At 38.2% G+C, this 13,620-nt stretch overlaps 1 protein-coding gene across 6 annotated transcripts in view; it reads right to left on the reverse strand.

The window, feature by feature from the left end:
- Positions 1-299: 299 nt before the first annotated feature.
- Positions 300-13,620, reverse strand: part of PDS5B (PDS5 cohesin associated factor B) — a 192,364-nt gene continuing 179,043 nt past the window's right edge. For 3 of the 6 annotated variants that reach the window (XM_006026186.3, XM_006026187.3, XM_025207096.1), the window contains 5 exons: positions 11,416-11,521; positions 9,190-9,629; positions 8,993-9,094; positions 5,911-6,052; positions 593-3,410 (listed from right to left, as the gene is read on the reverse strand). In XM_006026186.3, the coding sequence (XP_006026248.1) occupies positions 3,375-3,410; positions 5,911-6,052; positions 8,993-9,094; positions 9,190-9,629; positions 11,416-11,521 (826 nt within the window). In that variant the 3' untranslated portion in view covers positions 593-3,374. Of the gene's footprint in view, positions 3,411-5,910; positions 6,053-8,992; positions 9,095-9,189; positions 9,630-11,415; positions 11,522-13,620 lie in introns of all 6 variants that reach the window. The other 3 variants (XM_025207095.1, XM_025207098.1, XM_025207097.1) reach the window with 3 other exon arrangements.

Below are 13,620 nucleotides of genomic sequence, written 5' to 3' on the forward strand. Positions count from 1 at the left end.
AAACATACTTAAATAATACAGAGGCTCTTTCCAGCACACAACCTGTGTGCACGCAAATGTCCAAATGATATAGGTGTTAATGTTACTGAAAATGCTAAATACATATCTTAAGATGGGCATGAATTTACAGAATCAGAATTGTATAATTTACAATGTGTATTCATGGAGACCCAAGTCTATGAATGACCTAAATTCTAAATATTAATAGCAATAATTCCTCCTTTCTGAAGTGCTCTAAACTCCTTACATGAAAGGTACTAAGCTAATATTAAATATCTAAAAGATTATTGTAATTAAGTCATAAATAGGCCAATTAGCATATAGGAGAATTTTTTTTAAAAGAACAGTGCCTATTCTAGTTTGTCAATAAAAGAATTACAACTGTTTTTGCTTGCATAGATTAGAATACAAAAAGCAAAGCTCAAAATAGGACTTAAAGGCAGCTCAATATTTTGCTAGAAAATGGAAACTACCAAGTATAATTAAGGTACAGACATATCTACTGTTGTGGAAGAGATGTACTCACCTACAACTTTGGAGGAGGTAGGTCCATATATTTCCTTATTAGTAAGTGGCATTAAGAACAGCCCTTAATATTCATATTATTAGATGTGGGGAACCAGAGACAAGGAAGTAGTGTGAAAAACCATGCTTATGGAGTCAAAGCCAATTCTTCTTTAAACTTAGAATAAGGGTTACAGTCACTTTTTGCATTTTACATATAAAAAGATGACGACAAAGTTTCCTGTTGCACTGCAGCAACAAAAACATAATGCAGCTTAGTCTAATATGCTGCAGGGTACAGCAACATACTTACTGTAATCTCATTAAGAATTTCATACTGGAACCTGTTACACTGAGTTCAATTTGATTTTTTTAATGTAATACAGTACATTTTTATAAACTTAACATCATCATTGCAGAAGAGCATGCTAACTGAATGTTAGCACTTTATCTTTTTATACATAATTATTTTACTCTACTGTAGCTATGTGCAGACCTCAAATGTTAGTACATAAAATTCATTTTCCTTACATAAGGAGATGAGGATGAACCTAGAAGAGTTTGGAATATCAGAATGAAATATCTGCTGTGCCTGTTTTCCCAAGAAATAATGAATTACACATTATAGCTCAAGAAATTAACATTTAAATTGCAAAACTATAGTTTCAATTTGCATTAAACATTTTATGATCAGTTGATGTTCATTAATATTAAATGATACTTAACCTAACCATGTTTATGCACATAAAACCAATAGTCTGCAGCAGTTTCAACATCAATTTTTCATATTTTGTATAAAATGGACTAAGATATCTATCTTCAATAAATGTTTTCAGTGCAATTCTGTCAATGAAGAAAATATAAAGCTAACTTTCAATCTTTATTTTATAGGATAAAAAACTTGCATTTGCACTGCTGAAGTGTAAGAAAGCCATTTAGGTTAGTTGTGCTAGTAAAAGTCACTTCAACCAATTGTAACTGTCCTTTTAGGCAGCATTTCCCCCATAACCATGGGTATGAATGTAGAACAGCTGAATACTGGGGAAAAATTTTGAGCAAAGGAAGAATAATATAGGTTTTTAAAAATAAAGTTTTCCATCAATAAGTAGGAATATTTCAAAATAAAAAAGTCTAAAGAAAAAAGTAAAATTCCTTATGATAAATATAGTTTGGAAACTGGTATGTTCATGTTCCTACACCACTTTCCTTTTCCTATCCTTTATATTCTATCTTTGCAAATATAACTTAAGAACATATTATTTGATGGATTATATGAAAATGCTCCATTATTCAATGAGATAAAAATTTAATAAGTTAGAAATTGATTTTTTCACATGTTGTCAACTGCAAGGAACCAGAAGGAGAACAGCACCTGAAATTATAAAAATGTGCTTGGCTAAGCATAAAGTAGAAACCTATACATTTTGGTTCAAAGATACAGTTCGTAAAACTGCATATAGGATACTGCCTTAAGAATTCTGTTTCTACTTTTGCAGATTATACCAGAACAAAAATCCAACCTCTGTAAAGGTAGAACGAAATAAAAGTGGAGCTTCATTCAAATCTAGAAAACCTTGACTGCAATGGTCTATAGCTGGCCATTCAATTAAAACTTAGCTCTTCATTCCAAATAAAATTTGGCTCACAAAAAAAAAAATAAGTACAATAAACTCTCAGTAGAAGATTCTCTCGTGAGACAACCTACCATATACTACTGCTATATACGAGTTTCAAAAAAAAACATTACATCCCATTTTCAGCACATTTTTCATAAACATGCAACTTCACTATAAAATACAAAACACTTGGCTCTCAAGAACAGCTTTATAAAGACACACTGCATCAATAAAATTATTTCTTTGTGATTAACTTTACACTGTAATAAGAACTATATTTTCACTAATGTTTATATATCAGATTTCATATTATAATGTAGTAATAATTTGCTCTGTGAACATAATGTTCAGGAGGAAATATCTATACACATTAACATACTAGACTATTAAAAACTTATTCAGTTACAGAATTTTATTGATACAGTAGATTAATAAAAACTGAAAGGTAAAGATAAAATGGGTAGGGCATTCAGTACATTATTTAATAACACACTTTTCAAATTAAAATATTTTAAACCCTTTTTGAATTTTCAATGCCACTAGAAGTCCAGGAAGTCTGGCATCAATACTGAGGTGTAAAATGAGTCAAACAACTTATTTCACAATCTGCATCTGCTGTATTATTCTATGCAACATTGTTCAACTGTAAAAGAAAGCAAGTTAGCACCTCTGACAACAGGTGGGTGCCTAGAAGTAAACGCTAGATTAGATACATAAGGAAATAAGGACAATCTGTTTTCTTTTTCTTTCCAACAAATAGTGGCAAAATAAGATGATGCTATTTGTTCAGCTGATTTTGTTTTTCACAGTTAAATGCCAAGGAAAGTACAAATACGAACACTGACAGATATTGCTTGAGATCCATTTTAACAAATCTTTTCTTTTTTTAAATCAACAGATCCAACAAAGAGTTGGGCACTGTCAGTTTAAAGCCGCAGATAAAAGCTATACAAGCACTTTAGAAGTCAGAAACATTAAAAAAGGGCTATTTACAGGTTTCTTCTTTAGTTCATATGTCTACAAAGCCAGCGCACATTACACGTCACAAAAATCCACAGTTAATGATATCAACATGTGTGTGGCTAAAGCTTGTGACCTAGGGACTGCAAATGCAGGGGGTAGTAAATGTAAAGAAAGTTTTGTTTTTCTTCAGCAACCCCATTCTGTGCACTGACAGCTTCATTCAGCCTCAAGCTTTATATTAAGAGCGTTCTTCAAAACTTTCACCTGGAAGGCTGTCAACTATATGCTTCCTCATCGCCTTTCCCTTTTGGAAGTTCTACGACGCACCTGTATGGAAACAAGTTGAAAGATGGATTTTGAATTTAGAAAACCCCAAAACTCCTGCACATTATTTTGAGAAAAAAAGTAAACAGTATTTATTATTTGCATTTTCATAATAAATAGAGCCCTATTATACAACCAGACCTAATTTTGTTTAAACTGAGTTATCTGAGGGAGTTTAGATGTTTCTAAAGGAAACTACAGGAAGTCTCTGTTCAACTTAATGGGCTCCTTAAAAAGTGTTTGCAATTCTAAAATAATTTACTTTCTGTCTGACTAGTTTAAAACGTCAGGAACTTCACAACTTAGAACACATCCAGTCATCCAGGACCTCATCCAACCTTCGTGAGTTCTCAAAGAAAGTCAGCAATTACAGGCCCCTGCTGACTTGAAAGCATGTAGGTTTTCAAACAATTCCTAACCTGTTTCATCATTATGCTAAGCTGTTTGTCTCATTCTCTGTCTTTGTTGCCCAACTGTACTTATAATTTGGTAGCTGCTCTTATTTGTGAAAACTAGGGATGCACCAATAAAGATTTTCTTGGTCAATGCCAATAGCCAATTATTCACCAGGCTCGCATAGGCAGATGACATAATGGCAGATACCAATCTGATAACTGATTTACAGGAATGCAGCTGGGCAACGTGGAGAGCAGCTCCCTGCAGGTATGTCTGTGGAAGAGAAAGGGCGCAGGCGAGGGAAGGGGCATGGGGGGGAGCGGCGCACAGATCGAGGGCCCCCACAGTGAGGGAGGGACTGGGGCAGGGGGTACTGCCCAGCCAGGGCGGTGAATGGGACCCTGGAGCCAGGGTGGGGAGCAGGACGGGGCTGCATGTGGCCTGTCCAGGGGCAGCAGGGACATTGAACTAAAGCTCATCAAATGAGCTTTAGTTCAAGTGCTGCTGCCACCATTTTTAAGCGCAGGGACACTTTTAGGAGTGGAGTTTAGGGGGGCAAGGGAAGATGCAGGCTGCCTGCTTTGGGCTCAGGGCTCTCCGCTCTGCTACCTTTGCCATGGGAGCTGCACAATGGCCATAAGCCCCCTGCCCATCTGGCAGCAGGAGGCACAACTTGCTGCTGCCACAGCTGCTGGATGGGCAGGGGACATGTGGGCAGTGCACAGCTCCCAGGGCAAAGGCAGCAGGGCAGAGAGCCCCAAGCCCGCAGCCCACCTCCACCCTGTGCACAAATCTGGGAGTGCACATTCTCCCCCATGCCATGCCTCCCCCAGGGGCACATGCAGAGGCAAGAAGCCACCCCCTCCCCATCCCCATGCCACTGGATGAGCTGCCCACAGCTCCATCCCACTCCGCGCCCCAGCCCCTAGGGTCCCATTCACTGCCCTGGCTTGGCAGCACTCCCACCCCCACTCCCTCCCTCATTGTGAGGGCCTCCATTGGCAAGCTACATGAATGCACATGGCATCCGAGGTCCCTGGCCACAAGACACATCGTATTTCTCGGTGACATTATCAACCAAATACAAGCCAAAAAAAAGCCGATGGCCGATAATGTTAATTTTCCTTTTATTGGGGATCTGATATGGCACTGATATATCAGTGCACCTCTAGTGAAAACTGAAGTAGTAGAGGCATTAAATACTTCAGCCTCCCCTGAACCATCTGGAACTAGATTGCCTTGAACATTCAGTAAGGGACCTATGGTTTCTTTGGTTTTCTTTTTACTTTTGACATAATTATAGAATCCCTTTTTATCAACTTCTCTGTTCACTGCCCACTGTATCTCAAATTGTACCTTGGCCTTCCTAATGTTCTCCCTACATGCCCATGCATTATAATACATAATGTAATATACAATTCCATCCCAAAAGAAATTCTGACACCAACATTTGTTTTTACCTCTGACACCTAATAGTTTGCTTTGGAACAACATCTATCTACATGTACCTAAGCCAATATAGTATCTCACAGAAGCTGTCCTTCAAGTCAAGCCTTCATTTCTTTCTTTAAACTGGGCTCCCGAGTCAAATTACATCTGCTATGATGCACCAGTCAAGGCCCCATAGTGATGTATAAAAGTTCTCTCTCCTAACTGGATTCTCATGACCATGATGCACCATGGGAGATGTAATCTGGCTGAGAAGCCTTGCCTAGAACAAAGAACAGAGCTGTTTGGCACCCAAACTACAACTCCATAAGGTAACTTCTGTATCTAAGCTCCAAAGGTAATAGCTGGCCCAGGCCAAAACATTTTGCTTTCATACCTGCCACAGAAAATTTTTAAAAAAAGGTTTTACCAACAAAAGTTTCAACTTTTGCACTGATAGTCTCTCTCAACCCGCCCTCCCCTCCCACCCCAAAACACACGCGTGCACCCCTCCCCCACAAAAAAATATTGACAGAAAAAAATCTGAACCAGCTCTATTCATAGGAACTTACTGAAAACTAAAGCTTAGGTTATTATAGCACGAAAAGTAAACTTCTTTATTTCAATATAGGCATGTGGAGACCCGCAGAGTACATTTCAAAACATTTTTTTATCTTACACTGATAGCGGAAGTTTCCTCTTCCTCCATTACTTCTTCCTGGGGAATGTCATCACTGACAGGAGAATTACTCTGAAATACATCCATCTCTTCACTAGATTCATTCTCTTTACTTGCTGCTTGTTTGGAGCGTCCAGTACGGCTATAATTGAAAAAAGCCACAAGAAATCAATTTCACAGTCCATAGGTCTTTAAGCATACAAATAAACTTTTCACAAAAAAAAAAAAAAAAAAATCCAGCCTGTTTTAAAGAACTGCTGTTCTTTATCTGCTTCCTGTGTTACATCTATCATTGGCCTCCTTCTCACTGGAGTGCAAAGAATTATAAAACTCTGATTAGCTAAGTAATTGCCTTTCAAAGCAAAATTATTTCAGAGTAATAATGTCAGCAGTAAAAAAAAAAAGCATGACAGCAAGAATATAACACATAAATAGTACTACACTGAATTTCTTGACATTCATATTCTCTTTCCAAAACCCTAACAAGGTTGTAGACCCAAGGATATTTGTTATAGCAGTAATTCTGGTGAAAGGTGGCATTAACAAATATCAAGAGACTTTAAACATATCAATTTTGCCTCTCGACTAATAGGGTTGCTTCCATAAATAAACACACTGATTTTAATCAATTTTTCACCAATTATAATGACCATTTTAGAAATTTTTCTGTATCTCCATTACATTGTTAAGACAAATTAATGATATGACAATAATGTAAAGGCAATTTAACTCCCCGTATTTTCTTGCATACAATATGGACCTATTCCCCAAAAATCAGACCCCCCCCATATTGCGGGGGGTGTATTGTGTGGAGAACATAATTTACTTTTGAGTCCTGCACCACAGTGAAGCAGCTGTGGCATTACATTCAGGAAACTGAGGGTGTCAACTGACTTAATGGCTCACTGTTTTTCATTCTACATGTTAATGATCTTGGTGTTCCATTAATCAAGCTAAACTTTCTTAGGGCAAGTTCGCTATCTGTTACCTGCTCATGATCTCTTTTTCACCATCTCTTTAGCTAAGACTCTTTAGCACAGAACCTTCAGCTCTTTTTGAAATCATATAGCCACCCATGGACACCAAATATTCAGTGGCTGTTAGGGATTCAGCTTAATTATGCATGAAAGGATGAGAGAGTTAGTTAATGATTAAGCTCTGTCCCTTCTTTTTGTACTCATAACCCTGGAAAAATCTTTTTCTTTATTTTGCCTTTCAAAAACAAGGTATGTATATTGGAGAGAAGATACAGTAGTTCATTCTCAGGCAAAACGAAGAAATCACCAATATCATAAGTTGCTTTTGTTAATTATCAAATAACTGAATTGAGATGAGAAGACATTAATTCATTCAAGATTTAAGACAAGACAATAGATGCAATTACATATTATTCATACTGTATATGCAGTCACTTAATCTGGTTACCCATGTTACATTTTAAATCCAATAAAAAAGAATTCCCAGAAGTAAAATGTTTTTTTTCCAGAAAAAGTCTGATACACTAATTAGCTCAGTCAGGATACTCGAACTGGAAGACTAGAAACCCATATTCTTGGGACCATGTTGCACATTACACTTCACATGAGTTAAATGCATTTAAAAGATGAGCAACCACACATGCAAGCAGTAAAACATATGCTAAGTGCAGTTGTATTGTACCATATTTACAACTTGCTACATGAGGAACATCTCCAGAGCTATTAAGTAACACTTGTTAATCTATCATCAGTCTGCTCCACAGAGATAGTACAAGTGATCTGTGGTCCTCACATCAGCCATGTAGGCTGATACCAAGCTATACCAAGCCTCCAGGTAGGACAAGGAAAGGAAGAAGGATCCCGGATCTTTCACTTGCCAGGTTTCTCCAGTATCAAACTGAAACCCAGATGCTCACAACCCCAAAGGGTCCTGGGGGCTGGGACTGACCACTGAGCTATGCATGTTACAGGTCATGGTAACCCTGTGACTGCTCAGAGCATGTTCTAAACTTTAATACTGCACAAATTTAACATGTACTAAGTGCCTCACATGGCAAGGCCCTTGGATGCACAGTCCAGGTATTTACCAAAGCAGTTTAAAAAGTTTCCCCCATCTGGATCATAGATACTCTCCTTTGTGGTACTGACAGTTTAGACTGTAATGTAGAGCCTTGTTCAACTAATCATTTCCTCACTTCAAATTACAGCAAGTAACTTAGAAAAATGGGATGATAAAATTGGTTCTATAGATATTCATAGTCAATAACCTTGAAGATAACCAGTTACTGATGACTAATTTTTCTCTTCAGGAGTTTGAGAAGGGTCCCTCAAAAAGATGATGAATTCTGACAAAGATCTAACTAAAGAAAAGCAGTGCTAACCTGATAATTCTGAGGCTAAATCTAGATGATAACATTATGTCGAGACAGAGCTCCAGATATCTCCAGTTCTATGGCAACTAAAAACTATGGTGTTTGCTTTGGTTTTAGAGATATGGGCTAAGATTTTCAGAAATGGTGATCCACAGAAAATCGTGTAACAAGTTTTTATATATAAAAATGTAGATAACTCTCCAGGCAGATATAACTTGCCCTTGCAATAAGGAAGGTCAAAAACAAAAATGCCAGATTAGAAAGTCCCGTACTACACTGTTTTACTAAACCACGGGTGCTTAACCAGGTCCGCACTGTTCAGCTGACCCAAAGTGCCAAAACCTTAAGCACCCTGTATTAAAATTATTTCACTCCTCCTCCATATTGAAAAAGAGTGATAATATTGTTCCACTTCTCAAAACCCCAAGGGGCCTCTCCATCCCTCAGACAGGTCAGGAGTTGCTAAAGAAAGTGAGTTTTCTTGTACAGGTGCAGAACTAGATTTGACCTCCTTAGTATATTAATATAATTTCTTAAAAAGTCAAGTGCTTGATATGCTCCTTTTCAAGAGAGCTGGAAAACAGACAATTTTCATGCTCCATGTTCAACTGCTACAACAGTAGCAGGAAGCTGAAATATATTGAACTACTCTCTCTAAATTTCTTTGGGGACACAAACAGAAATAAAAATGGTACTACACCAAAAATCTGGAAAGTAGCATTCGCAACTTACGCTTTTTTTTGCTGCGATGGTGGTGTTTTTGGTGGCCTCCCTCGTCTTTTCTGTGGTGTAGACTGGGCAGATTCAACTGTACTAGTTTCAGATGTTTCTGCTCTGTTTTGAGGAACACCCAAATTGCAAGGTATCAAATTATAATTAATGCTAAAAGTTAAAACAAAAAAAGAGAGTTTACAAAAAAAGGAACTCACCTCTGTTGTGTTCTTTTTGGTGCCCTGTTTTGTCTGCCTTTTGGCTTCTGTTCCATGTTTTCACTTTGTCTTTCTTCCTCCTCCTCCTCCTCCTCCTCCGCTGTTGGTACTGCTTTTTTTCTTCCCCTTTTAGATGACTTTGCTACTGGTTCTTCCTTTGGCGTACTCCCACCTGTTGTTTTAGGAGGTCGCCCTCTTCTTCCTTTCTTTGGTGGACTATTTTGTTCATCTTCACTTTCTAAAACATCTTCCTTTAGCCTCTTTTCCTCTTGCCACTGTGGTTCATCAGACTCGGTAACAACTGCAGTTCTCTTCCTCCCCCGCTGACTACCTCTGAGTTTCTGTTCTTGACCCAATTTACTCAGGTCATCTAAACCCAACTTTTCTTCTGAGTCAGTGAGGGCTGCTTTCTTTCTACCTCTGGGCTTCTCTATCTCTGACTGGAAAAAAGAAGGAGTTCTCTCTTTAGTGAAAGCTTTTACTGATTATATTTGAATAAATGCATTTAAAAGATGCACTGAAAAATAAGTTATAGCAAGTCTCCCCTAGCAATAAAATTGTGCAGATATGTACAGTTAATAAAACATTACAAAAATACTTGTTATCCCGATGTTTAGTGATAGTGAATCACTAAGATAAAGCATCTCACCTAGACTTGTGAAGAAACAACTTATAAAAAGCTAAAATTTATGTTAGATTACATTTTCCAAATAAATTTCCCAATCATTTACAATTTAGGAGTCATGTTTAATATGGCTGAAGACATACTGCTTATCCTCCCCACATGTGCACAAACAGACCATATTTTGTGCACAAACAGACCATATTTTGACCAACCACTAAAATACAAGGGGGCCATCCCAAGAATAATAATATTACATCAGTAACATATATTAATTCCTATTTTTTTCTAATGGTGTGGTACATTCATTTATTTTCCCAGTGGTTCCTAAGATATTGCACCACTTTAATAAAATGGTTGCTAGTTTCTCAAACCAGGCAAAAACCCAGGTCATTTACTGAATAAAAAATCTTTTAGCATTACACAACCTGGGACAATCCACTCCAGAACAATGACAGAAAACTAGTAGAGATGGATCCAAAATAGAAAAGGTAATGACATCAGAGATTGTCTCTCTGAAAATGGTTTCTAAAAATTCCAGTTACAATAAATGGGATATTGTTTAGACTGCAAGTATTTTGTGAACAACTAAACTTCATTTTTACACTGTACTACAATTTTGGCAAACTATCAGGTATTCTAAGAAGTAAGCTCATGATTTAGCATTATTTTTGATGAAAAAAGAGATAGAACTAAGTTTACTAGCACAATGTGAAAATATTGAGTTACTTGAGCTATTTTAGAAACAGAAATTGTATAATTACAGATAGTCACATGATGATAATTTCTCTAAGGCTAATTTTCTGTGCCTGTGAAAGTATACCAGATTTTAAATGTGTTTAGAAAAATTTTTAAAGCGAGTCTAAATATATGTTTTGCTCAATTCAAAATTGGAAACAAGATTTTCACATCCCTTTTCTCAGCTTTACAAGTTTTGGGATTCAATGACCATAAGAACACCTGCTGTGGACCCTAAGAAAATTTGCTATTCACACACCTGTACTCTCTCTTTACCACAAGAGGCAAAATGAAACAAACCAACAGTGACCAACCTCTGACCTTGTGCACTGGATTCAAGTCCGATCTAGCACTCAGGGCCACACTATCTGGAATGGCTCCCCACAGATTTGGAAATCTGGCAGCAGGGGACCACCAGTTAATGCTGCCACCACTCCCCTACCACCAAATTTCCATAGCCCTCGGGGCCAGATAACATGTTTCCACAGGCTGGGTTTGACCTGTGGGATGGAGACTGAGTACCACTGTCTTAAACTATTGCTCATTAACCAGCTCCTCCAGAATCCTGGTCCCTCCTCTTGACAGTACCCTGCAAATCTTAGAGAATCTTATAGCAGAAAAAATGTATTGTTAGTAACACAAAGCAAAGAAAAATCATGCAAGTTGTGTGACATCTCTCCTATAGTTCCATTTCACATCATAATCCCTCTTTGGCATCGCTGAAATCATCTTAGTTCCATGTAACAGCTAAAATTTACAAAAAAACCTTTTACTTAATAGATGTTTGCTAAAGGTGCCATGCTAAAACAATCGTTTAACATTCAGTTAGTTAAGTGAAAAGGCAGCAATACAAAGAAGCTGCTCACCCTTACAAGATCAGAGTCGTCCCTCTTGTCATTTTTCTTTCCAGGTAAGGGTGATGCCATTGTGAAATCTTCATTTTCACTGTGGTCCATTTCAGTACTGTCAAGCCTATCAACCAAAAACGTTTATTATTTGGGAATGTTATATGTTATTCTATGTTTACATTTAAATTGTTAAATTGACAGCAGCCTTGTTGTTTGCAGATATATTGTACATAGGAGAATTTAAGCACAATTTTACTTCCAGCCAAAGTAATGAAGGAGGTAATTCCATGACAAATAAACTTTCAATATTATTTAAGTGCTTCTGTTTTTCTTATTTATTTTTATTTCCTTGGTATTTCCTCCCAGCTACTGAAAGAAAGGGACTAAACAATGCAAATGCCTGCAAGAATAGGAAATTTTACTCTGATTTGGGAGGGGGGTGGGGTTTATAAGCATATACTGCTGGAAGCAATTTGTGGAGCGCATAGTTAAAAAAAATTACAAAAAAAAAAACCAGACTGTCTTCCCTTCCTCTACTTGATTCAGCCATAAAGGCATCATACACAGCTGTTTCCCCCACTACTAAAGATCCCAATCAGGTCAATATCAAACAAAGTAGTTAGTTCACTTCAGAATCAAGCAGAATTCAACTGCAAGTACAGATGCTAGAAAGATACATTTTCACACTGGGATACTTCACAACTTGTTTAGTCTTTAGCAGGTTGTAGAACTATGAAACGGCTGCTCAGCAGATTGCCGCAGCTTTTATTTTAAAGGGTGCCACTTCTCCAATCAGCTGGAGCACAGCAGTCATCCTCCATGGCTGACTGGAGCAGCAGTACCCTTTAAAATAAAAGCTGCAGCAAGCAGCTGGAGCACCTCAGTAGTCCTGTGCAGCTGCTTAGCTTTATATACCCCCAGCTAGTTCACAAACCCTCATGTTGTACTGGAGTTAGAATTTTAACCTGACAGCGAATAAAAGTTCTCCTGTAACTTCTCAAACCATAAGAGAGGTAACTGAATACTTGTTGCTTGACAATAACATTTAAGTTATTTTAAAGGAATATGAAAGTTATAGATAATTTTAAGACTGCTCACTAATTAAGGGGCATTTTTTTCTGTTACTTGCCTAAGAGATATTGGGGCAGACTATTTAATTAATGGGCAAAAATACCATGCTACAAGACACAGCCCATAACAGATACTGCATCTTACTAGTGGAAAAATAAAATCTAACTTCTTTTGAATTGTATTTTTAGCAAAGAGCATACCAAATAAGAATTCAAGACACCCCTGTTCTATTCCTAAACTCTGCAACTGTGACTGAGCGCAAGTTGAATTACCTCTGTGCCTCAATTTCCCCATCTGCACAGTAATACCTTCTTTGTTAGCAAATATACAAACATCACCAGTGTGGGTGGAGTTACAGACATTATGGAGTAGGGGTTGACGTCGTTTACTTAGACTTCAGGAAGGCCTTCGATACGGTATCCCACCCCATACTGGTGAACAAGTTAAGAGGCTGTGACTTGGATGACTACACAGTCCGGTGGGTGGCGAATTGGCTAGAGGGTCATACCCAGAGAGTTGTAGTGGACGGGTCAGTATCGACCTGGAAGGGTGTGGGCAGTGGGGTCCCACAGAGCTCAGTCCTTGGACCGATACTCTTCAATGTCTTCATCAGCAACTTGGACGAGGGAGTGAAGTGTACTCTGTCCAAGTTTGCGGATGACACAAAACTGTGGGGAGAAGTGGACACACCAGAGGGCAGGGAACAACTACAAGCAGACCTGGACAGGTTGGACATATGGGCACAAAACAACAGAATGCAGTTCAACAAGGAGAAACGCAAAGTGCTGCACCTAGGGAGGAAAAATGTCCAGCATACCTACTGCCTAGGAAATTATCTGCTTGGTGGAACGGAAGCAGAAAGGGATCTTAGAGTCCTAGTGGACTCCAAGATGAACATGAGTCGTCAGTGTGACGAAGTCATCGGAAAAGCTAATGGCACTTTATCGTGCATCAGCAGATGCATGACGAACAGAACCAAGGAGGTGATAATTCCCCTCTATCGGGCGCTGATCAGACCGCAGTTGGAATACTGTGTGCAATTTTGGGCGCCGCACTTCAAGAGGGATGTGGATAACCTGGAGAGGGTCCAGAGAAGGGCCACTCGTATGGTTAAGGGCTTGCAGGCCAAGCCCTATGAGGAGAGACTAGGGC

This window comes from Alligator sinensis, unplaced genomic scaffold (genome assembly GCF_000455745.1).
Source record: "Alligator sinensis unplaced genomic scaffold, ASM45574v1 scaffold406_1, whole genome shotgun sequence".
Lineage (NCBI taxonomy): Eukaryota > Metazoa > Chordata > Crocodylia > Alligatoridae > Alligator > Alligator sinensis.